The 26,555-nt window shown below is 32.3% G+C and overlaps 2 protein-coding genes across 2 annotated transcripts; one reads left to right on the forward strand and one right to left on the reverse strand.

Moving 5' to 3' along the window:
* Positions 1-2,110: 2,110 nt before the first annotated feature.
* Positions 2,111-10,217, reverse strand: LOC113394978 (4-galactosyl-N-acetylglucosaminide 3-alpha-L-fucosyltransferase FUT6-like). The gene is made up of 5 exons (XM_026632483.2): positions 9,895-10,217; positions 8,108-8,265; positions 7,321-7,572; positions 3,156-3,401; positions 2,111-2,605 (listed from the first exon to the last, which is right to left on the reverse strand). Exons 1-5 carry the CDS (start codon positions 10,114-10,116, stop codon positions 2,155-2,157), a joined length of 1,329 nt encoding a protein of 442 aa, XP_026488268.2. The 5' UTR covers positions 10,117-10,217; the 3' UTR covers positions 2,111-2,154.
* Positions 10,218-15,918: 5,701 nt separating this feature from the next.
* On the forward strand, positions 15,919-22,762 carry LOC113394977 (uncharacterized). The gene is made up of 9 exons (XM_026632482.2): positions 15,919-16,104; positions 16,278-16,456; positions 16,633-16,824; positions 17,013-17,149; positions 18,339-18,593; positions 19,017-19,148; positions 20,459-20,560; positions 20,984-21,156; positions 21,882-22,762. The coding sequence occupies exons 1-9, from the start codon at positions 15,944-15,946 to the stop codon at positions 22,714-22,716; spliced, it is 2,166 nt and encodes a 721-aa protein (XP_026488267.2). The 5' UTR covers positions 15,919-15,943; the 3' UTR covers positions 22,717-22,762.
* The last annotated feature ends 3,793 nt before the right edge of the window (positions 22,763-26,555 follow it).

Consider the following 26,555-nt stretch of genomic DNA (forward strand, 5'->3'; position numbering starts at 1 on the left):
TACGGCTTAATTAAGTCCTGAGCTAAGTATTTTCTGACGTGTATTTCTTAAGACAATTAACTCCGTAGTAACGTAATTGTTAAGGAAGTTTTCCGTACTACTTAACTCAACCCTGTTACTGTTTCGCGTGCTTCGTATCTATTAAGTATTTTTACAGCTTAAACTATTTTTCATTAGTGTCGTACAAGCATTTTTAAATTACTTAAACTAAAACCTTTAGTATGGTTAATATATATTAGAGATTAATGTATATTATAGAGCCGAGATGGCCCAGTGGCTAGAACGCGTGCATCTTAACCGATGATTTCGGGTTCAAACCCAGGCAGGCACCACTGAATTTTCATGTGCTTAATTTGTGTTTATAATTCATATCGTGCTCGGCGGTGAAGGAAAACATCGTGAGGAAACCTGCATGTGTCTAATTTCAACGAAATTCTGCCACATGTGTATTCCACCAACCCGCATTGGAGCAGCGTGGTGGAATATGCTCCATACCTTCTCCTCAACGGGAGAGGAGGCCTTAGCCCAGCAGTGGGAAATTTACAGGCTGATTATGTATGGTTAATATAAGAGTAAGATAATCGTGGTACAATGCGGGTTTGTGGATACAAATGTTGCAATATTTCATCTGAAACAAGTAGGCTTCGTTCAGGGCCGGATCTACCATATGGCTTTTTGGGCTTCAACCCAGTTCCCCGTCGATTCAAGGGGGCCCCAGCTAAGTCAAGTCAAAGTCAAAAATAGATAACGCGAAAGAAACCATAACTTTATTAAATTAAACAGATAGTATGGTTTGCAGCCCTGCGGGTCCTGTAATTAATCAGACCAATTCAATGAATTTAATTCAAGTTTACGTTCAGATATAGGGGCCACCTAAGTAGTGTTAGCCCAGGGCCCCCTAAACTTACGGTTCGGCCCTGGCTTCGTCACGATGTTTTCACTGCTGGGCTCAAGATAAACACTTTAAAGTTCAAAGGTTCTTGCCAGGGTTTGAACATGTAATATCCAGTTAAGGTTTACGTGCTTTAGCACTCTTATAAATAGTACAAGAAATTATTTTACTTAATATATTTGTTGTAACTTAAGAATTAATAAGTATTTACTTATATGACATGATATATTGTACATCGTACGTGTTATATAGTCGAAAACGATTTATAATATTTTCATTATGTTTTAAATATTTAAAAAATAAACCTTAATTATTTTTTAAATTTAATCGGTTAAAGGGCATTATGTAAGCAACTCTGGCTAGGTATCAACTAATATGAATAGGCAATACTTTCCATTAATGTGCGGATAAGATATAGAAAGATAACTACCTACTAAAAAAATAAAAATAAAATGCAACACATAATATTCGCCTTTTAAAAAGTAATTACAGTTTTATTTATTGTTAACGTTATTATTCGACTATTCAATATATCATCAGATTGTTCGTTATTTTCACAGTCAACTCAATGAAGATGTGAAAATATTTATCTATATATATATTTTAGAAATATCTAGAGAACTCTCAAAAGCCATGAATATGTCCACGACATTGTAAAGAGTTTATTATTTTTGGTGTAATGAAAAAAAAAACAAAAATAACTTTACTAACGCATTTTATTTGTTTTTATTGTTATAAATTACTTAAAAATATGTTTGTAAATTAACACTTTGGCGCAACTATCTATGGGCGGTAACCGCTTACAATAAGGTGGACCGTCTGTTCGCAACCTATTCTATAAAAAAAATTAGTAAAAATAAAAATAAGTAAAGTAAGTAATACTGATAGATGTATTTTGATCTTTAATTGGTCAATATTAAAATCATTATTATAAATTAGTAAAACTCGAGCAATTTCTGTTGTATCTATTACCGCAAGTTTTATTGACACGTGTAATATTTATAATACCTTTTTCAATATAGTTAATAAATTATAAGAAATACTGTATATAAGACGTCACCTATTCTCACTTCATGATATTTTTATAAAATTAAAACTTATAAATAATACTGGAAAACAACCTTTTCTAAATAAACATAGCTATATGTAAAACATCGACCAAAATGTACTCCTCGAAATAAATAGAATAATACTTTAATCAAATTACAATTGAAATCTAGTACGGACTAAAAATAAACATAATAAAAAAAAAACAACAAATGTCATCGACAAGACAATTCTGGGTCAAAAAATATTCGTAAGTTCTCTTCATCATATATCTTTGTTTTAGCATCGTTGTAATTTAAAGCTTCACAAATCCTGCAGAGGTGATAGGACTTTGATCCGAAATATCCATGTTCGTTGAGCACTTCGAAATCATTTCTCCATTCATGATATGAGAGAAGGGTTTTATCATCTTTACTTATATCAAGAATGTGATTGGCTAATTCTTTAGGTTCCTTATAATTATCAACGTGCAGGAAAGAATTGGGTGGTAAGAGCTTTTTACAGATGTCGACCGTGGAACCCATTATCACTGGTATGGCGCCCTTACTGTACGCGTGATAAAACAATTTTTCTGTTAAATATTCTTCACATAGAGAGTTCTCGAAAACCAAGTAAAATAAATATTTGGACATCAAGTTGCAATCCGATCTGAAGTGACCGGGACAGCTGGAATAGAAATTAATTACTCTCAGTACAGGCATACGTACTTTGTATCCAGTGAATCACGTGAATCTTAACCGAATAGCGGGTTAAAAATCGTGCAAGCATCACTGATTTTTTTTTTCGTTTTTGGTGGAGGATTACCATATCCTCAAAAGTAGGGCAGACTTTTATCCTTCAAGGGTGCATTTACAGGTTGTTTTTTTTTTCAGTCTAGAAAATTATTTAGAAGACATCATGATCAGTCTGCTATTATCTAAATCTTAAAAATCCGAATATTATCTATTAATTTGATTTAATTTGTAACCTCAATTGTTATCTCAATTAAAAATAAAAACGTCATCACAATCAAAAGAAAATTGTAAAAAAATTTTGACAATTTATTTCTCAGCTTTTCAACCCACCACCTTGGAATTAAATTATGAACACACTAATGACTTTTCGATACTTAAAAATAAACCGCTTTTTAATTATCTTTGTTAAACAAAACCAAAAATATTAAATATTTTCAATATATACGCAGATTAGACTTACACTAAATTACGTATCATAATACCTTTCTTTATGATTTTCCGAACATTTTCCAAACACATCAACAGTTAAATATTCCTTCATTTTCTTCAAGTAAGCCATCCTGCGAGAAACAGCACAATTCGATATGAGAATAGTGGCCAGAATGTCTTTACTTTTGTCATTCCAATATGGAACCAACGTCTTCAAATGTTCGTATGTTATTTGACTTAATATCGGTTTTTTCAACGCCACTGTTCTGCCATACGGTACAGGCACGTCGGAATCGCTCCTGGAAATGTTTAGAAATAAATCATGACACGAATAAGTGGGGTTTAATGTTTGAGGAAACTGCGTATTTCTTCAGTTGGTTTTGCGGGTACGCAAGAAAAGGGTAAACGGGTCTTCGGTATTGTGTCGTTAGCGATATCAACTAAATAAACCATTTAAATAGATTTATTGCATTAAATACTGTGTCAATTTACATAGTTTGTTACATATAAACAGTATTTGACTTAAATGGGATACATTATTGCATTTAATATAAATTATAAGCTTTTTTAAATAACATCACTTGAAATGTGGCCATTTATCCTTTTAATGATAAAGCGGGGCGATTTTATCATCTGGCAATAAAAGAGCAGTACAATTCAGTTATATATGTACTAGCTGTTACCCGCAGCTTTGCCCGCGTAGAATATGAATATATTTACAAATTAACTTAAAATATTACGTTATTGTAATATCTCTTTGTATTCCACATTGGTGGGTTTTTCAGCCCTTAGGGTAGAATATTCAGAAACGCTTAAATGCGAATCAACTCATTTTTAATCGGTAGCCCAAAAATAACATTTCGACCTTCTAACTTCATACCGACGGACTTCCAGACTAATCTGTATACGAAATGTTAACACCTATTTTTCCCTTTAGGCGTAAAATATCAAGAAACGCTTAAATACGTATCAACTCATTTTTAATCAGTGGCACTTAACTTTTAAAATCACGGACTTCCAGACTATCCTTTATACGAAATGTCAACCCCTACTTTTTCCCTTTAGGCGTAAAATATCAAGAAACGCTTAAATAAATATCTACTCATTTTTAATCAGTAGCCCAAAAATAAAGTTTCCTGCTTCTAACATAAAAAATGAGGAACATTCATAAAAACTTTGATCCCTTATTTCACCCCCTCATGGGTAGAATATCTAGAAACACTTAAATACGTATTTAATCATTTTTTAATAAGTATCTCAAAAATAAAGTTTCGTATTTTTAACTTAAAAAATGAGGGACTTCCATAAAAACTTTAATCCTTTATTTCACCCCCTCAGAGGTAGAATATCAAAAAACGCTTAAATACGTATTTACTCATTTTTAATCAGTTTCACAAAAATAAAGTTTCATGTTTTTAACTTAAATCATGACTGACTTCCATAAAAACTTTCAACCCTTATTTCACCACTTTAGTGGTAGATTATATAGAAACGCTTAAATACGTATCTACTCATTTTAATAAGTAACACAAAAATAAAATTTCATGCTTCTAACTTAAAAAATTATGGAATTCCAGACTGATCTATATAAGAAATGTCAACCCCTATTAAACCCCTTAGAGGTAGAATATCTAGAAACACTTAAATACGTATTTAATCATTTTTAATCAGTATTCCAAAAATAAAGTTTCATATTTTTTGCTTAAAAAATGACGACTTTCATAAAAACTTTCAACCCTTATTTCACCCCCTTAGTGGTAGAATATAAAAAAAAAACTTTAATACCTAGTTACTCATTTTATATTAGTATCCCAAAAATAAAGGTTCATGATTTTAACTTAAAAATGACTGACTCCCATAAAAACTTTCAACCCTTATTTCACCCCCTTAGGGGTAGAATATGCAGAATCACCTAAATAAGTAAATAATACTCCTTTTTAATCAGTAACCCAAAATTAAAGTTTCATATTTCTAACTTAAATAATTACGGACTGCCATACAAACGTTCAACCCCTTTTTCACCCCTTTAGGGGTAGAATTTCCAAAATCTCTCCTTAGTGGGTGTCAAGATATGTTAGTTTACAGCCTAAAATATAAGTTTTATGCTTCTAATTCTAAAAATGACAATACTTTCAACAACTTACAACCTTTCATCCCCCTTTTCAACCCTTTACAGCACTTTGTCACTATGCCTATATCCTTTGTAGCCTATGTCCTTTCTCAGGCTCTACACTATTTGTGTCCCAAATTTCATTTAAATCGGTCCAGTAGTTTTGGCGTGAAAGCGAGACAGACAGACAGACAGACAGTTACTTTCGCATTTATAATATTAATGACTATTTTATAATATTTTTATAACATTTATAATATTAAGTACCTACAACGCTACTTCGCTTTCTAGGTGTGCAAAGGTAAAATTTATGATGTCAATATTAATAATTAATGTTCACTATTTGAAATGTTGGAACAAAGAAAAATCGTAGGAAATAATTTAATTTTAAATGTATTAACTACAAAAATACTTTCTTATATTTTTGTGCTATTCAGTTTTATAAATAAAACTTCAAAAAAATAGGATAAGAAACAGGTAAAAGATTAATTATTGGTAAATTATTCTATTTGATTTAATTACCGTGTTAATTCTAAAATATATAAAATAAAGAAGCGATGGATGGATTGTGTGAAAGACGATATGGATAGAAAGAATGTTACTAGTGAGATGACGTCCGACAGCGAAGTATGGAAGAAGAAGACATGCTGCGCCGACCCCAAGTAAAATTGGAATAAGGGCAGGAGGATGATGATGATGTAAAACTAAATTAATCAAAAAATTAATTCATTTTGTAATCGAATCAAATCGAGATAAATTATTGCTACGAATTTCAATTTTCTTTTGTGATATAATTTGTTCCGTAACAAAAAGGCTGTTAGACGGCATAAAATAAAGTATCAATAAAAGTTTAACATTTGGCACCGAAAACATATAAAAATTTGTCGAAACAATTGATTTCGTAATAAAAAAGATATGAGCACACGAATTTGATTATTGTCAGTAATTGTAAACAAGGCTCTAAACTTCGATTATTTATTTATGCATCTAGATAGAATGTTGCACTACAAAGGAACTAAAACAAACTAGCCAATTTTCTTATCTTGGTGTACGTGACACGCGCCAAACGTCAAGACTGTTGGTGACTATTTTTTTCGACGCGTTCTCGACAGTTTATATATCCATATAAAAGACAAAGGTCATTTTGTATACTATATTGTACTGCTCAATAAGTTGTTTGGAAATTGATTTTACACACATAGAGTATACCTAAATATAATTCTCTTTCTCAGTAGTGTGAGATTAAAGACAGTTAAAAAAATAATAATTCTAAAAGTTATAATATGCTGCTGTACTTTTTGTATTTCTACTATCTGGCCATAAAAAATATCAAAATATATATTTATAATATTTTAATGAAAAATAATAAAAAAATATATATTAGGTTTATGCTCTACTGTTAAGTATTAATAATTTAATTCATTTGAGTTTTTGCCTAACGATCGTGTTTTTGTAATTATGTATTATATTAAAAGTTATATCGTGATATATTTTATGATTGGGTTAAATATTTAATTTACATATTTGCTCAAGTTAAATTGAAAAACCTCTTTTTGAAATAGTATGTTTATCAAGAACCTAATGTAGTAATAACAGTAGTAGTAAAACAAAACCCACAATTTTGAATAATGAATAAAAATAAAAATGTGGTTTAGGAAATGATTAGTTCAACAATGATGTGTCCTCTTCTTTCAAATGTCAAAAAGTAATGAAGGAAAGAGATAAATCGGTGTTTAAGAAACCACCTGCTTAATAGCTCTTTTCAATTATGCCATTAGAATTTTAACTACACCGTAAGTTCAGTCATACCATAATTTAAATAGCCCTTTCTTAACATCTCAATAGTTTGTAGAAAGTCAAGACAAGCGACAGGTTATAGAAATGTTTGTAATTGAGAGGAAGTGTGAAAAAAATATATCTGGCCGACGCGTGGATCTATCTAGCCCAGATGGATAGTCGGATCATTTATCCAGTTTATGTTTATAAAACCAAAACAGTTAGACCACACCACTGTTTCATTATAAAAAAAAACATATTAAGGCCAATTTCTAAAAAAATTAAATCACTGTAAAACACAATTTATACTCAAAGTTTGAATGCTACTTTACCTATACGTCATAGACCAATTGAAAATATTCGCCAAGTCCGACATTTTAGGCGGCACAGACGCCATTGAAAATGCGTGAATCGGGGATTCGTCGCTTAAAAAAACCCATCTCTGTTCTGCATTCCTCTTAGTTGTGTTTGGAAATACACCTCTTTGTATATGAATTACTACAGCATCAGCTGACGATAACTTGCTGTCTTCTCCTGTAAATTTACAGTTATGAACACTGCACGCGCTAAGTGGGTCGCTCTTCCTGAAAATAAAACGATTCGAGTGATTGTTCTTCACTGAAAACAAAAGTTAAAACAAAAGGTACATATTGTGAGGAAAAGTATACATTTTATGTAATTACTTAACTATTTTTCTCTTCTTATATGTTTGTTGTTAAAGACAATAATACGATTTAGATAACTTCGTGTCAAACTGATTTCAATAGAATTACGTATGTAAGTTGGTTCAAATCAAATCAAAGTAAATTTTTGACATTTTTATTTTAGAAATAATACATCAATATATTCATTGATAGATAACGTTATTGGCTTTGTATAAACTATTGCAATATTGAAGACATGCTTATTCAAAAATAAAATCTTGAAAATTGAAAATCTTATCAGTTTATCATTAAATGTAATTACTTTTTTAAAAGATATATCTTATCTTAACGTAGTATATGTCGCTAGATATTAATTTCGACTTGATTTAAAATATTAAAAAGATGTTTATATAGAGATTAAAATTTAAAATTGTATTTATTATAATGAATGTAAGTATAAAATTTATTTACTAACCGCTTGCTACCAAAATTTTCAACATGCCGATGTTGAAGCCACTTCCAGTACCTCCATATTAATATAACATATGTCCGATTCTCTCTATCCTTAGTTAATTCAAAGTCACGTGTATCGTTTTTAAACATAAGCGATCCTAAGTTTGATGTTTGCCAATCCTTAAAAGTAAATTAATATTTTAAAAAACCTTCATTCTGCTTACGTTAAAGTAAATTCTTGTGACTCATTGTCATATCTCTTAAACCCTGAAGAGAGAGACGCTACATCTTATCAATAGACATATTAAAATGCAAATTTCTTAATGAATGGACCGAAATAAATAAAATTAATCTCAACAAATGACACAGACAAATAAGTCTGCATTTATGACAGATTACTCGAAAGCGTGTTGACTAATGAGCTGAAATAAACTTAATAGTATTAAGGTAGGTAACGGACATTAATAACTTAACTTAATAATATAAAGTTTATTATCCATTATGTTCTGACCTTACCTAAGCACTATAATATTTATTTTTTGCTCAAAAATATCATGCATCAACATGACTAGTTACCATATTTCCAAGTCTTAATGAAGTCATAAAAAAATCAGCCTCATTGTAGGTGGTCGTGGTTGGCTACTAAGTAATTATCGTTAGTTTGCATTATTCGAACACGATAAGAATATCCTGAAATGCGTGTGATGTTTAATTTCAATGGTATTATTTGAATGATATCCTATTATAGTATAAGTTTTCGTAACTGTATGTCTGTATGTGTGTATTTTGAATCTCATTAAATAAATGACAAAAATAGGACCCCAGTTGTATAAATGCTACAATATAACGTAAAGTTATTTAAATAAACATAAAATTGCGGATGAGTTCATTGATGATGTCATTTACTAAAACGAAAAGAGAATCTAGTTATTTACTTGGTGTGTAAATATGCTGAATATGAAGCAATGGCGGATCAAAAACGAAAATCAATATCACTACATTTCAGCCAAAAAAATGAATCGTTTTCGCCGATTTATTTTTAAGTACTGGACTAAAAGGAGATGAATGTTATAAGGAATAGGAGATCAGAAGATGTAAGAATAGAAGTGTAAAGTGGCAGTATTTTTCTTCATTTACACTTTTCTTATCCATGTAACATAAAAGGCTGAGAACAAACATAATGTGTGTGTGTTATGTGTACTTCTTTCTTTATACTTCTAAACACAAAGTTAACATATAAAAACTGGTGCCTGCTCGGATTTGAACTTGATCTCTTCGGTAACGTATCCTAGCTCTCTTAACCATTCTACCAGGCCACACCGGCTTCCTGTCATTTCACAATATACGTATTAATATTACAAGCACAACGTAGTGTGATTAATCCTAGAGAGATCACAGAATGTATTAAACTGGCAAAATCTATTGAATTATTCATAGATATAATATTGAATAGGGATTTTATTTAGCTCCGTAACCGTAACCAGAAATATCGTTTATCCGAAATAAAAATCTATTCGAAACCGTAACCGAATCCGATGACATGTTTTATCTGTAATTATACCTAGAACTAAATAATAGATCACAAATATTCAAATTACCTTGTAATATTCACTTCTATGATTTCTAAAAAAATCTAATATTCGTAACTGAAACTATCCGAAACAATCAGATAATTCGAAATAATTTCGAATCTATAACCATAATTGGTATAATATTTTTCACATAACTGTATCCATATCCAGATCGGAAATAAAAAATTAACAAAATCCCTGTTATTAAATATCATAAACACCCAGGACTTTCACTTACCTTTCGTCTACTATAAAAATTATTCACTAAATCGATGTGGTGACTATGATCATCGCTGTGGAAGTGACTCTCGAGTTCCAGTTGATGTATTTCACTCATATAAGCCGATTTCAAATTTATATTCAATTTATATATTAATAACAAACATAAACATAATACTATAAGCAAAAAATAAGTATTAAATGAGACGATTTTTTTAAATAACACTCTTAAATACCACATCTTGTACTAATATAAGTAGACCATATTAATAATACACGGTTTATGATAAATATGTAAATTTTCTTAACTGCCTTGTAAACGTTTTGTTATTATTCTATATATTAATACAACGCTACATTGTCACTGTACACGTTATCCTAAAATACTCTAACCGATGCAATCACGCGCACTGATAAAATACATATAATAATGAAAGTCCATTAATTTTGACCAATATAGAAAGATAACAATAGTAAGCAATTTCAGCAATAATACTAGATAGGACACGATCCTATTTTTTTTTTTAATATACGACTTGAACGTTCGGAATACGATAAAACGAAACACGAATGCAGCTCGCTAGCAGAATGTTTTGTAAATGTTAACTTTGTTTAACAATTATTAATCTGTGAACAATAGGAACGAATTATACGGTTTTGTAACAAGGCCATCTTTTATTACAATTTAATTTAGGAACATTTTATTTAATCATGTGTTTTTGGCGATCTGCAGTCAAACCTTTATCTATCAAACCATTTATTAAGATCATATTTATTTATACATAATATACAATTATGTGTTTTATTGTGCGAAATTTAAAAAAGTATATCTTAAGCGGTATTATTTATCGCTATTTTTAAAGACAATTAAATTTCCTGTCAGTTATCAATAGAATCACTATTCCAAACTAGTGGTATCGCTTAACGATTCAAAAACATTTGTATCAGTACCAAACAGTGCTTATAAATAAAAGTAATGCTTAAGACTTTTATAAACAGCTAAAATTCTGATATTTCAGAGTAAAAATCTATGACGATGCGAATGATGTTCTCACCCAATAAATCTCATACAATTAATGTTATTACTAATAATTATTCTATATATTCGTATATAGGTATTAATTTAGATTATAATGCGTTACACGAAATCGTTAGTTGGATGGGTCTAGCCCACGTTTAGTTCTGAACAAGCCTTAACCATTTCTTATAGCAAGAAAGGCAAAGAGTGCTAACTTAGTGGTAGAGTAGGTACTTCGTAGAGTAGTCGTAAAAAGCTTCTATTCTGCAAACTGATATTGGAGGTAAATTCTAAATAGATTCGAATCATTCCCTAACAGATAATTCAATAAATAATCACATATCGTGTTTAACAACGGGTTCATCGACACCACATCTTAATAAAAAAATAAACAATTGTAAGTACATCAGTTCTTTACTAATTAATGTAAAAAAATTACTTCCAAATATTCTAAGAAAGAGAGATGACAGCTTCAAATAACTTAAAAAAGAATGAATAAAAACTCAATAAGATATTTTAAGAGGTTTATGTAAAGTTCTGTAAAATTGTCTACAGTATATTCCGAGTTAAAATAAAGTAGGTAGTTACTGCTGTTTTCTACTTAGCAATATATATAATTTCATTAATTAATAACTTAAAAATAATAATTAGGTATCTTATATTATTGAATAAAATATTATTTAATAATAACGGATTAGTCCATCGTATAAGCTTACAATAAAAAGTTTAAAATTCTTAAAGTTTTGGCACCGACTTCAAACACCTTTGCCACCGTTTTTAAAATGTTGTAAGCGTAGTAGTTTTCTGGGCTAGGAAAGCTGTTTTATTGGTAATGTAATAAAAGTGTAGTATTATTATATAAAATAAATTTTATTTTCTGGCAACCTTTTTTTTTTTTTGTTTAACGAGGAGGAAATGCATTTACGCATGCCGCCCGGTCGGGGGACCGGGACGGGTATGTGGGACTCAACCGGGGCCTAATGCCCCGTGCCAGGGCACGCTGATGCTAATGCCCTGTCCTACCCACTAAAACCATCCTCGGGTTTCCACCATGCCGCCGAGTGGTGAGGCAACGGGATCGCCAAGGGCATGCAACCGCGACCCCACCAGCGGCAGCCGCCGTAAGGCGGCTGAATATTCATGGAAAGCGCGCCTAGTGCGCGCCTTCCCCCTCATCCTCCACGTGGGAATGTGGCGAACTCCCCCGAGTCCGCCACTGGAGGCTGGGCGTCAACGAAGCTGACGCCCTGCGGCGGATAAGATGGTAGGCTCCGCCGCTGACCGCCGGTGTAAAACACCTGGGAGGCTCGAGTAGCGAGCCCTCCCACTCCCTCCTAGCCAACGAGGCCACTCACATGGTCCGCCCTGACGCCGATCAGGGACGTACCAGGAGCGGCCCCGCGGCATCCCTCCCGCCAGTCTTAGCCGCGGCCGACGAGCAAGCTCAAGCCGGCCCCGTTGCCCAGGGTACACCACGAGGAGGTGACTGACATGTACCCCATTTTCTGGCAACCTACACCAACCTACTCTTAGTAGACAAAATCAAATGGAATAGCCATTTGTTAACTAAACTACTTGGAAAACAATACTTTTTTATCTTAATGCATCTACTTTTATCCCTTAATGTAATTATTAGCATATAAAGTATTGCTAATTTATCATTTTGTTAACATAAAAGGTTTAAAATTAAAATAGAATTACTAAGGTTCTAGCGACGTGCCGCGAACATCTCGTGCAAACGCAACGTCGAAGAGATCTAGCTGGCCTTCGAATCCTGGATAAGACAAAAGCAATAGTCACATTCCGAGTTATACATGAAATTACCAATCATGGCTATATTGGAGAAAACATGTATAAGATCAAAATCAACTCTGTGACGCAGACCGGGACGAGCGAGAAGCGAGAAGTGCGATCATCTTTGTTACATGAAGCCACGAGCAGTGCATAGCCCGTTAAAGTTTCGGCTGTGTTATATCGTAACAATAACCCACTCGCAGCTTCCCCGATCCTTGCCAGGTAGCCCACGCAGTAGATTAGTGGATAAAATCCCACACAAACCAGTTACATGTCCCATCCTCAAGGATCCAGGTACCCTTATGAGAGTTTGCCTTGCAAACTTTTTAAATCGGCTAAACCTAGTCCATTTCAACCCCAAAAAGACGCAAGTTTGCGCGTTAACTGCTAAAAAAACACCATTTGTCGTATCTCCACGATTCGAGAACATTCCGTTAGCCGCCACAGCTAGTATCGGAATACTTGGCGTCGATGTTTCGAGCCTCGTTCAGTTTCGCGGTCAATTGGAAGGCAAAGCCAAATTGGCATCAAAAAAGCTCGGTGTGCTCAGCAAGGCAAGACAGTATTTCACGTGGGCCCATCGTCTAAAACTATACAAGGCGCAAATTCGGCCTCACATGGAATACTGCTCTCACCTCTGGGCGGGTGCTCCCCAGTACCAGCTCCTTCCATTCGACCGTATCCAACGTAGAGCGGCTCGAATTATCGACGATCAAGCCCTCTCCGATCTGCTTGATCCTTTGGCTTTGCGTAGAGATGTTGGATCGCTCTGCATCTTCTACAGAATTTACCACGGGGAATGTTCCGAGGAATTGTTCGGATTAATCCCAGCTGCTGAATTTCACCTTCGGACATCTCGTCAAAATTCCAAATATCACCCGCACCACCTAGATTTCCGAAAATCCACAACAGCACGATTTTTAAGACACTTTCTGCTTCGCACAACCACTCTGTGGAACCAGCTTTCGCCGGCGGTTTTTCCGAACCGATACGACTTAGGAACCTTCAAGAAAAGAGCGTATTCTTTCCTGAAAGGCCGGCAACGCACCTGCAAGCCCCCCGGTGTTGCAGATGTCCATTGGCGGTGGTAGTCACTTTCCATCAGGTGAGCCTCCTGCTCGTTTGCCACCTTTACTAGAAAAAAAAAAAAAATTCAATATCATCTAAAATAGCCCCAATCTGAAATCGAAAACTGGAAATTAACCAAGTCTCAGAGATTTCAATAATGAAGGGTTAATATGAATTAATAAGAGAGGGGAGTTCAGGTTTCTTAGGACGGATACTTGTGCTATTTAATTGAAGGAATTTGATTTCGGATTCCAGGATTCTCATGTTTGAGAAATGACAGAAGCAATGAGCAGGTAGTCCTATCCTGATCAGGCACCCCAGTCCCTTCACACAAATTCCCTTACTTCCTTTTAGCCAGAATATCAATGCCGTGGCTATCAAAGTCTTCAACGTTTCCCTTTTACCTTTTTAGATTCCCTATCCTAGCCCTTCTCTTGCTCCTGAGTTACATTCCATTTTTTCTTCCCTTCCTATTCCTGTTCTTGTTATGGGCGATTTTAATGCTCACTACACTTTATGGGGTTCCTATTTCTGTGATGGATTTGCTTGATTGATTTATTAAATTAAACGGAATTTGTCACTCTGACCATATCGTCAAAAAATGTGAATAAGGCATTAATGTTTGTAGAGCAATCCCAGGTATCTCTGTCTGGAGGGGAGCTCACTCATATTCTTTTAAACCACTGTACAATGCAATAGTTCTTAGTCATTTGGACTATGAACTGTTTGTCTTATATCTTTGATAAAGCCTTTACCCGAAAATATAATATTGCCTTAGAATAATTGTAGGAGCTACAAGGACTTCTGCTTCAACTGAGAAGACAATTTTTATGCGACCGTTTTGTAGTAAAATCATTACAGTTATCCTCTCATCCACTTTAGTCAGGTTTAAGCGAATTGTGGCAACTCTGTGCTCGTCTTAAAAGTCCATCCTTAGATTTTCGTTTTTTTTAAATTCCCCAATCTCCGCCATCTCGTCTTAAGGTTCCAGTCAAATCCTCTTTTTTCCACACCGTTTAGAGCCCTTGTCTATAATCCACTGATTATCACAGAACTTGGTCTTATTCCTTTAATAAACTTCTGATTCAAACTGAGTTTCAAAGTATTTTTTATTAAAACTGGTCAAATCTTCGCGTTATATTTACTGATGCCTCTTAAATTATCCTTCAGTTTCAACTGAGGTCTTGCGTGCCCTAACGAAAACTAACCACGATAAATCCTAAAACTCTGTTTAGGAAACCTTATCAAAATCTAAATGTAGATTTTATGCATCTCAAGACAAGACATTCCAAGGCGTCTTTGGCATTCATTACACAGGCAAGCTAATCCTTGTCGCAAATCGTCACAACAACTTTTTGCCGCCTACGCCTTGAATGTACTCCCATACATCTATGTAAAATTAGAGTAACAGATCACTTTTTGTGTGAAGATAGCCTAATTGAAGGTACATTATCCCATGTACTGTTTTCTTGCCGCAAATTTCTCCATCCCAATTCTCCCTCCTAAAGTTCCTCGTCGTATTAATATTGTGTGTGTTTGTTAATGTATATGTTTAGTTCACTTTGTAAATTTTTATTTAAATACATTGAGCGTAATAAAATGAGGTTGTAAATAATTTTGTGATTGTTTCTTATATTTTATTTTAATAACAATAATTATAATATGTTTATCTAATTACTTATTAGTGTGTTGTTTTAGGTTATGGGTTTACAAAGAGTCTACCACTATTATGCCTTCAAAATTAAATTGAGCCTGTAATCTCGACCGTACCGTTCAATCTCCATCGTTCAATCTCCATCTTTTCTATCGCACGTGACATTAGACAAATAAAGGCCACAAAATTTTTTTTTTATAAAAAGGAACTATCTAAAAATTATTTAACACTAGTTTTGTCATTAACTTTGTCAAGTAACGTAATTAATTACTAATAAAATATATTTTTAGTGTTTGCAACACTAAGTCTCATTTCTCTGTATTCACCTAAAATTATGAATATCTCGACTTTTTAAATGACATTTTTAAAGTTTAAAGTTTCCATAACAAATAACAAGACGCAAGTAGTGACTGTATTGCGCAAATAACCAATAAGTTTTTATAGCGAAAATTTGTGATTACTAATATAATAATTACATAAGTTTGACGTTTTAGATAATAATTTCATAGGTCAATTCTCATTGAACACTGTGAAATGGCTGAAAATGATGAAAATATGCTATTAGCATTAGAACAATCACAATTACAATTAGAGCAAACATTAGGGAGTAATAACAATAGTGGTGAACTAATGCTCAATCCTTTACAAATACAACAAGAATATTTTGAAAATTTGCCTGAATGTGATTGGGTTAAGTAAGTAGGAAAAATATTCATATTTCCAGCTTTATTTTTATTTGTAATGAATATTATTGTTAATTAAACAAAAATATTAATTAATTTACCCATTCTCAGATACTACCAAAGCAAATTATTATTTTTGCAAGTATCTTTTAATATTACTTTTTAAAAAAAACAATTGCTTGCAGATATGATTACAGCAATCGTAAATACTTATTACAAAACATAGCATTCGCTTTATTTGGAGCCCCAAGCTCTGCAGGCGATTTGTCAATATTAAACAATGTGGGAGAAACGCAACTGGAAGGATATAAATCAAGACAAAAGGAACATGTTATGAAAATTTATGAAAAGCTCTGTGAACAAAGTAAGATCACTGTTTAGTCAAAATTTCTTTTTTAATATTAATTGAAATCTTATAATTCACCAATAACTATAATACAGTCACTAAGGTAGACTAAATTATGCATATAATTATAAATATACTAGTTTATTTTCAAGTGTATGGGTAGCTTCAGCTTATGTTAAATTTTATTATTACAGGTAAATATGCACATAATGATACAGATATTCTAATGTCAGTAATATTGGTTGTGTGTGCAAAACCGAAGCCCATTAAGTTCTATAAGATTGAACCCTCTAATCATTGGGTGGACTTACATCAACGCGATGATGTCGATATATGGTGCACACCCGTGTTTTGTGTTAGAAAATGTATTCCTACTACAATTCATGGTATGTATGAGGTTATTAATTTCATGTTCCCATAGCAACAGATTAAAACAAGGACTGAAACTGATTGCAATCAAAATATATTAATAAACCTGCCAATATCAATGATCTATAATAATATAAACATTATTTTAAAAAAAAATCCTTAGTGAAAATTTCTATATGTAAACTAAATATTTAATTGTTTGTAGCTAAGCCATGTAAGGTTTTTATTGATGAAGATGCAAGGGTGTATCATGACTGGACATCATATTTAACAAACAATACTTTGCCGAAATGTGTCATTATCGCACCTGAAAATGGAGTGTACCAGGGAGATATTGTTCATGTAAGTTGTTGTTAATTTTGTTGTTGAAGTGTTGATTGCAATACCCCAATCTGCACTTAGATATTTCACATCACTAGGTAAGCCAATATATCATTGAGCTGTAAGCATTTGGTTTTGAAAAAAGAATATGATGTCACTTTAACATATTATATACTTATACTTATAAATGACAAACTAACAAACTAAGAGATAATACTACTTAATAGAAATATTTGATTGTATATAGAGCAAACATCATGGGTATATCAATATCACTGATTTCTTAGTTAAATATTCAACCAGTATAGTTTTTGTTTTAATGCAATTGGTTCAAATGAAGTACTAAAGTTGTGTTAAGTTAAATTGCTTATAAAATTTAAAAACAAACATGACATCTATTTTTATTTGTTGATTAAAAACAGATGACATCTAAATAAACAACGCTGTTGTGTTAATATTCAATATAACAATAAGTTAGTTGTGTAACTTAGTTGTAATGAACACTTTGCTTATCCTGGCACAATGTTAGCAAAATCATTTCCTGTTCAGTAGAAGCATTTAAAACGATAGCCATTTAATGTACTGTACAGTTGGTTAATCTGTGAGATAAGCCCCTATTAGACAAAATAATGTTAAAATTTACAGGTTTTCTTACTTAGTTGTATTATTTTATTTTTGGTTGGGCTTTGTTGGAATAATGGTTAACTTTAATCTACAAGATTTTGAGATTTTCTGTCCAAAAATTATTTTCCCTCAGCCATTGGTGCAATACCTGAACTCTCCTATCATGTTGAATTGCCGTCCAATTGGTTTCTGAGTGTGAAGGAATGGTGAATACACCTGTGATTGCACACACAAATGAGCCCTATAATATCTCCTATCCAGTCTTTCTTGATATAGACCACCATGACTGAAATTTATGAGTAAATATTACATAGAAACATTCATGAAATAAGGGAAACAACCTTAAATTGAAAGTCAGTGCTAGGGTTGCCATGGTTTAATTAAGTGGTTATCCATTTTTAATATCACATCCTTTTATTTTTAACCTTTATTGTGTCAACATGCAGATGTTTTGTATACTTAAAATCTTAATAATTTTTGCTTAATGTAAACCTATTGTGTACTGTGTTTGTGCAAATAAAGGTTTTATCTATCTTTCTATCTAAATCTTAAATTGTGTCTATTTAATTTATATGGAAAATTACAGGGTGAAGATCTAGTATCTGTAAGGCTGACAGTCACTCCATCACCATCATTAGGCCTTAAGTCCAGAGTACTGAGTTCAGTAGACAAGGCCAGTACTGTAGCTTCTTTAGGAGCATTAGGTGTACTCGGTGTGAGTGCCTTGACACCTGTTGGACCCGCTGTGATTATTGGAGCTACGGTCGCTACTGTTGCTACAGGAATATATGGTCTTGTGAGGTCATCTCTTCATCTTCATGATAGAAATGTCCATGAACAGGTATGCTTTGTGTACTGCGATATGCCTGATTTACTGAAATGATTCTTTTTCTCTCCTTGATTTTAAATTCCAAATTAATACAAATTGTGTCAATAATTCAGTTAAAATTTCTACATATTATATGAAGTTGTTGAAGATTGTACGTTTGTTATTTCTTATGCTAATATGGAAGGGATTAAGTTGTCTAACATAATTTTTATAGCTGGGATAATAGTTTTATTATAGAATCAGTTTCGAAATAAATAATCATAAATAATAAAAAAAAAATTGTTATATTTATTTTCTAACTTTTTTTTTCTTTGATACATGAATGTCTTATAATTAGTAAATTCCTATTAACTATTTTAAAAAAATAGACAGGTGTTAAAAAAATTGAATTTAATTGTTTTTTAACATAGAAATATTGTGTATATTGCATTTTAGACTATCAGTCCTACGGATCCTGAGGCACGTGGTAGTTGGCTGAATATAGCAGCTTCCAGCGTTGGACTCGCTGCTGGAGCTGCTACTGGCTTACTATCTAAATCAGCGGCAGCAGGAACAAATATGACTAAAGTAAATCCAATTTATTTTTTTTAATATTTAAGGAATGTAGATGAAGTTTTATGCCTCCTGTGCCTGTCACATAACACTAGCTCACTTTAACACGGGTTATTTATGTGTGGTGGTAGACTGGTTGGTATATGTGGCTGGTACCTACTCATGCAGGCCTATACAAGACCCGGCCATGGAGTAAGCTGTTAATTAAAAATCATCTTATCAATTTTATATAATCATCATAAAATATACTACCCAACAAAGAAGTCGCTCTAATCTTTACATTTTTGTAGTCAAAAATGTATTTTAATTTATGATTTATATTAATATGTCATAATAAATGTGGATTTAAAATATCTATAGCTAAAATATATATATAAATGTAATAAAAACAGTATATATTATTACAAAAATAAGACTAAGACCCACGCGTGGCGTCATCACATCTCATATTTAATCAATACTAATATTATAAATGAAAGTGTAACTCTATCTGTCTCTCTGTCGGTTAATCTGTTGCTCTCTTGCGGCCAAACCACAGAACTTTGATGAAATATGGTATTAGGGAACCTTACTTTTTACGCCTAAAACCTGACGACCAACACTTATATTGCGAGCGAAGCCGCAGTCGACTGCAAGTATTTAATAAACAAACAAATATTAGATAAACTTTCGAGGATTCAATGGTTTGACGTAGCATTTCTCAAATATAAGAAATTTTGCTGCATGTACTTAATTATCACGAAGCTAAACTACGCTCAAGAATGTCCGAACTTTATGAATATTGTAATACTTCTTATAGGAAAAATTTGATGAAAGATTTACCTAATAATTGAATAAAATTGATAGCTTTGATTATTTTAGATTAATATGAAATGTAAACATTACGGTTCATTTTTTAAATTAATTATGTATGTTTTACTATGTTGGTCAAATAAAAACTGACTAATATTTTCTTCAAACGGCTTCAATTCATACTAATTAAACATGTCAATCTCAAAAAAAAAACAAAACACAACTGAGCTATCAAAAATTAACTAAAAAATAAATGTAGCCAGTATTTGAGCTATAACTAATTCTATAAAAAATCTAATAAAATACGCTTTTCCATCTTAGCGTAGAGTGAACTGTCTTGCAGCAAGGATTTAGCAGACGTGGTCAGCCTATGACTATCGCCTGGAAATACTTTTGTTATTAGATTGAAGAATTGACATTTTTGCAAAAGTTTAATCCCATAGAAATGTCTTTGGCTGGATTATCTAAAGCTATACCACGACATCGCTATCGAAGTTATAAGAAATCTGCAATATGTTCTTTTTGGTTTTTAGACAGGTCAAGTTTTGGCGGCATCGGTTGAAATTCTTCGTCATGCGAACTTGGTGACCGGAGGCGCTGGTGTTATTCATAGTTTAGTGCATATCATACTAAAAGTGAGATATCATATTTTATTTATTACTATTCGTACATATTTTGGTTATAACCCAATCACAGCCGAATATTGTCCTCAAAAAAGGTTTTATTTATTTTATGATACTGGTAGGCGGACGGGTGAAGCGGCCACATGATGATAAGTAACCACCAATGCTCAAAGACAATGGCGCTGTAAAAAATATTAACCATTCCTTATATTGCCAATGCATCACCAACCTTGGCAATTAACGTGGTATGGCTATAGTTACACTGGCTCATACACCTTTCAAACCGGAACACGATAATACTAAATATTGCTTTTTGGCGGTAGAATAATCTCTGAGTATCCACCCAGACGGACTTGCACAAAATTCTACCACCAAGTATTTATTATAATAATTTATTTCATACCAGGAACTGTTTATGTTTATATTTTTTTACAGTATCACAAACACGGCGAGAGACCGACTACTCTGGAACTCTTCCAGTTCACGAGCGCCACTTTATTCTTCTGTCACGCTGTAGTTTCTAATCGTACTGCACAAAACATCATAGAAGATGCCCAAGCCAAAACTATTAATGAATACCGTACTAATTTAAGAAGTAACAAGCACCGGTAAGTCCTGATTATAGTCAAAGAAAACTACATTACTACAATACATATCTAGAATTTAGTGAAAATAAAATACGACTGGTTAAAAAGTCTTGTCATATCATGAAAATTTAAGTTTTACCAAATGATGTTCATGAATGTCAAATCAAAGCTGACTGAAAAAATAAATCAGTTTTGTCAAATCAATCACTAAACAATTTCTTTAAGTATGGCCATTTAGGTTTATTTATTTATTTACAACGAAAATAACATTCCCTGAAGTTCTCATTTATCATTTTAAATTAAACGTAAATGTATTTTAAATTAATGTAATACTTTTAAATAATAAGAATTCGGTTTTTTAACATTGTAAGACATACAGGCAGATAATCGACCTAATCTACATTCCGAAACGGTGGTATCGTTACTTTTAACATAGTTCTGTAAAATAAATGATGATTCAAAATTCCAGTAAAAGCCTACTTGAATAATAAGGAGTCCTTACTTTACATAGAGATTTGTAATAAATAATATGAATATACTATTAGAACTGAGATGTTATGTCCCTTCTGCTTAGTATTGCTCTTCTAATTGGAGCACAGAATTTCAAAGTACACCACAAAAACTAATAAATTGGTGTGGTTTGTCAGATAGACCTTCAGAGCTGGCCTAAAATTTTTATTTTATTCAAATGTAAAATATTTTTTTAATTGTAATATAGATTTTTCAATTTTATTGACACATTCCAGAAAAATATTCGATAAAATCAATGCTGAGACACGCAGAATTCAAGGAACAATACAAGGCAATACGGAAGTGATTAAAGGCATACAAAATATTGCTAACAAAGATCAGTATTTTGCTGATGTACTCAAAATAAATAAGGATTTAAACCAGCACAAACTTAGAATATCCATCACAGCTGATGGCCAAGTTAACCTCAACGCAGTACACAAATTCAATCCTTCCGAATTGTACAATATGGGTCCAGATGGAAGGACGCAGCTGTTCTCTTCAATCGGTCCGGCTAATCTTGACGTACCTAATGCTCCAACACGTATTGCGCCTTCAACAACAGCTGTCAGTTATGTGGATAGAGACGAAGAGAATGGTCTCTTAGTTGGCATACATCCAGGTGAAATCTTACGTATCGGGACATTGTTGGTCAGAGTTAGTGCATCAGGAGCAGAAAACGTCGCTCTGCTTCTTGAAAATCTTAGTCAAGACCTCTACGCCAATTTGATGACGGTTTGCTTTAACGTTCTATCGCAGATGATGCCTCAAGAGATCGCAAGATTAAGAATTTTGAGCCCCGAAGAGGATCTGATAGTGCAAATCGTTAAATTTGTTTTCAATTATATGAAAGAGGAACGACCGATGGGCACTTACCGAAACACCGACAACGGTATAGTGATAGTTCTTCGGGAATTCTTTCAAGAGGGGCGAGTCCGTCAGGAAACAATATTGCAATTGAAGAATAATTTTATGAATTGGGTCGAAGAGAAAATTATGGAAAGGACACGAGAGTTCCCGAACAAGAAACGTGTCACATGTTCCGTATGTGATGGAGTTCGGTTTGCTTGATTATAGCCATATGTACAAACTAAGCGCACTTTATAAGTAGATACTTACTAGTTCTTTATAAAACGTATTTCTATTTCATTGATAGGAGGAGTGAATATAAACAAAACTTTGATTTACGTGTTCAATGCAATTTGCATTAGTAGCTCTGCTATATTATGCACTACAATCAGTCATATATACATGTACATATATATATATATATATATATTTACTTGCAACTACATCGGCGATATTCACAACGCCATTTACCTGAATAAATAATATATTAACGAAAACCATATATTATTTAAATCTCTAAAAATGATCATTGTTAAAGTTGTCTTCACTCCTTCTGATATTGGTATTGTATGTCGATATATACTATGACAGTCGTAGTAGATGGTCCTTTTATTGAGCCAAAACATTAAAGTAGGTGCTTTGGAAATTCCTATTTTTTATATATTTAAAAATGTATCATATACATATCACAATTGAATATTATATATTGAATATTTCTAATTAATCTCAGTATTTAATCATTAAATAACAAGCATGCTGGCTATTGATATAATCATGTACTGCGTTTCTTGGATTAAATTAAATTTGCTTAGATTTATTTTAAAGATAAATTGAATGGCCAAGAGGCAAATTTTATCAGTTATTCTGATTTACGTTATATTGGGGATTAAAACATACCTTTATTGAAGCTAAGAAGATTTAGTTAGACACATAATTTATTTTTATTTTTGTATTTTTATGGTACAGGATTGTATAATTAGAAAAAATCAAATATCATATATTATATAAATATATATGACTTATCAAAAGGCTTTAACATTATGGTAGTTAAATTGTTACAAAAAATCAAAGTGAAATTTTGATCAATATTAATATGTAAGAAAATGTATAAAATATAATATATATGTATACAACACAGCTATGTAATTTTGATAATATTTTATAATGAACATTAATTTAAAGAATCGCTATGGGTTTTGTATAATATGAAGGTGAAGATATATTAATAATTACAATTGCCTAAATATTATGCTTATGGAACAGAATCGAAAATTTTTAATAATTTATTTATAGTAATAATAATTTATTTCTACGATATCATCTTATATTAAAAAGTCGGTTAGATGTCCATTGCCCAAACCACCACTTTTGAGAAGGTAGTGGAGCCTACTTGACATGACATGACGTGGGTAGATGACATTGTATATATGGTCAGGGCATATTTTCATCCGATACAAAGATTTCCTCATGATCAAACGTGATAACTCTATTAAAATTAATATATCACTTGCACTAATTTTATTTCTATTAAAAAATGTGATACAGATAGTATTACTCTAAATTTTAGAAAATAGGCTTCCATGATCAATTATTTTCATCCCTACAGGCCAAAGTTTACAAATTAAAATAGAGGCATTTTTAGCTTACTGATTATTGTAAGCCCTTGAGATCGATTTTTACGTGCTATAAAAGTCATATAAATTTTTATCCAGTCATGTAGTTGAGAGTAATTTTAAAATTATTAGGCGGCACCAATTGTTTAAAAAAAAAAAACAAACATTAGCTTAGTATGCATTAAGAAGCACTGTGATATTGTTGGAAACATTCAGATTATTGTATTTAGAATCATTTTAATATCTAATATTTATGCAAAATGTAACTTAGTGCCTTTAATATTGCACATTTAATTATAATACTGTTTATATATACTAACAAATTTTATAATGAAATATATATTTCAAATATAAACATTGAACAGTTCACAAAACCCTTCTTTAATTGAATCCCTTACGTTATATCCCATACATACATTAACAGTCTGTAAATTTCCCACTGCTGGGCTAAGGCCTTATCTCCCTTTGAGGAGAAAGTTTGAGCATATTCCACCATGCTGCTCCAATGCGGTTTGGTGGAATACACATGTGGCAGAATTTCGTTGAAATTAGACACATGCAGGTTTCCTCATGATGTTTTCCTTCACCGCTGAACACTAGATGAATTATAAATACAAATTAAGCACATGAAAATTCAGTGGTGCTTGCCTGGGCTTGAACCCGAAATCATCGGTTAAGATGCACGCGTTCTAACCACTGGGCCATCTCGGCTCTTTAATTTAATCCCTTGTATATGTATAATATAATACCTCATAACTCAGTAACAATTTATTTTTCAAAACCAGTTTAATGTTGTACTTCAAATATCTTTATCAATTGCTAGTTTTGCCTAGAAAGTTCCTCGTGCCTTTTCGAATTTCTACTTTGTCTCTTATCTCTACCGTTTCTGGATGTAAATTATCCAATATGGCGAACATCACTTGGGGAAAAACTATTAAACTGTTAACGTAGGTAGATAAACTGGCTAGTAAGCCACATCATGGTATGAGTGGTAACCACCGCTATTAGACATTACCGCTGTAAGAAATATACACCAATTCCAATAACCTACTAACCGCAGGAACTAGGTCCAGTGCCGGATTATCTACGTAGCAAGATTAGTAATTGCTCTGGAGCCATCTCCACTCATGTCTATCTAAGCGTGTTTTTTTGAGTGAATCCTATTAATAGTATTATTAATAGTAAATTCAATATCACATCTTAAGATGTACTATTATTATATATATAATTTACTATTATTAATATCTATTGAATATACTCGATGACATAAAAACGTGAAATGTTACAACTTTTGCTACTAAGACAATTCACGTCAGAAAATTAGCAACCGACTATTTCGTTGGCGTAAATAAAACACCGAATTTCATACGGTAAACGATAACGTTCTCCAAATCGTATCTTGCATAAACGTGTAGAATTTCAGTCGGCCCAATAATCAGCTCTCCAAAAAGTCTGACGTTTGCAAACACTCTTACCCGACACTTAGTATGGATGTGGTTGCTAGATTAAGATTGTAATTAATCTAGTAACATTATTTAAGTATACTTTAGTAAGCATATATCAAAAACTTATTTTCTAGAATATAAGTATATCGAGTTATAGAATAAAGTTATGACAAAAAATAATATTTTATTAATTTAAGAGTGATTGAATTTTTCACAGCCATTTCGTAGTCCTGATATAGTAAGATTATTACCATATGCATAAAATATACCTACTATCTCCTAAACCAAATCAGTATAAATTCCATGGCGCTAAAATATCACGCATTCCTACCCTTTATCGGTACAATGGACACCCGCCTATTGGATTGATGGTGGTATCAAAAGCTACAGTAATTATTATTAATTTTAAGATATTTTTTAAAAGTTGGTATTAAAGCACACCGCAAATTATTTTTCGAAATTGGAAACACTGAAAAATTATCCGGGGATTCCCTGATATTGCCATCGAGTTGCGTAACAAACAATCGGAGAATTAAAATAAAGTTCTATTAGCTATCAACCAATAACAAATGGATAAATATTTTATTTTGTAAGTTTTAGTCTTTCTATGTGTAAATACGATGTGAGGCGTTTATGAAAGACGTTCTTGTAATTTTTTGTTATTATATACTTCAATAAAATACCCTCCTTATTCTAAAACCTCCAGAGATAGGAGATTTTATGTTTTCACACGGAGATAAAAAATAGTTTTAATTGTAGAATAGTTATATTTACTGCGTTACATTATGTATAACCCTTGTAAAAAAAAGTATGTTAAAATTAGAGATGTACCAATTATAACTTTGGCCGACTAACCGACCAACCGACTAGCCAATTAGTCGGTTGTACAGACACCGACTAATCGGCCTTTTGATTTTTGCTTTGCAATGCGTGTTATCGTTCATTAAATTGAAAGAGTTTAAGAGTTTTTTTGCCCAGTTAGATAATGAATTTTGTAAAGCTA

The sequence above is a fragment of the Vanessa tameamea genome, chromosome 9 (assembly GCF_037043105.1).
Source record: "Vanessa tameamea isolate UH-Manoa-2023 chromosome 9, ilVanTame1 primary haplotype, whole genome shotgun sequence".
In the NCBI taxonomy this organism is placed as follows: domain Eukaryota; kingdom Metazoa; phylum Arthropoda; class Insecta; order Lepidoptera; family Nymphalidae; genus Vanessa; species Vanessa tameamea.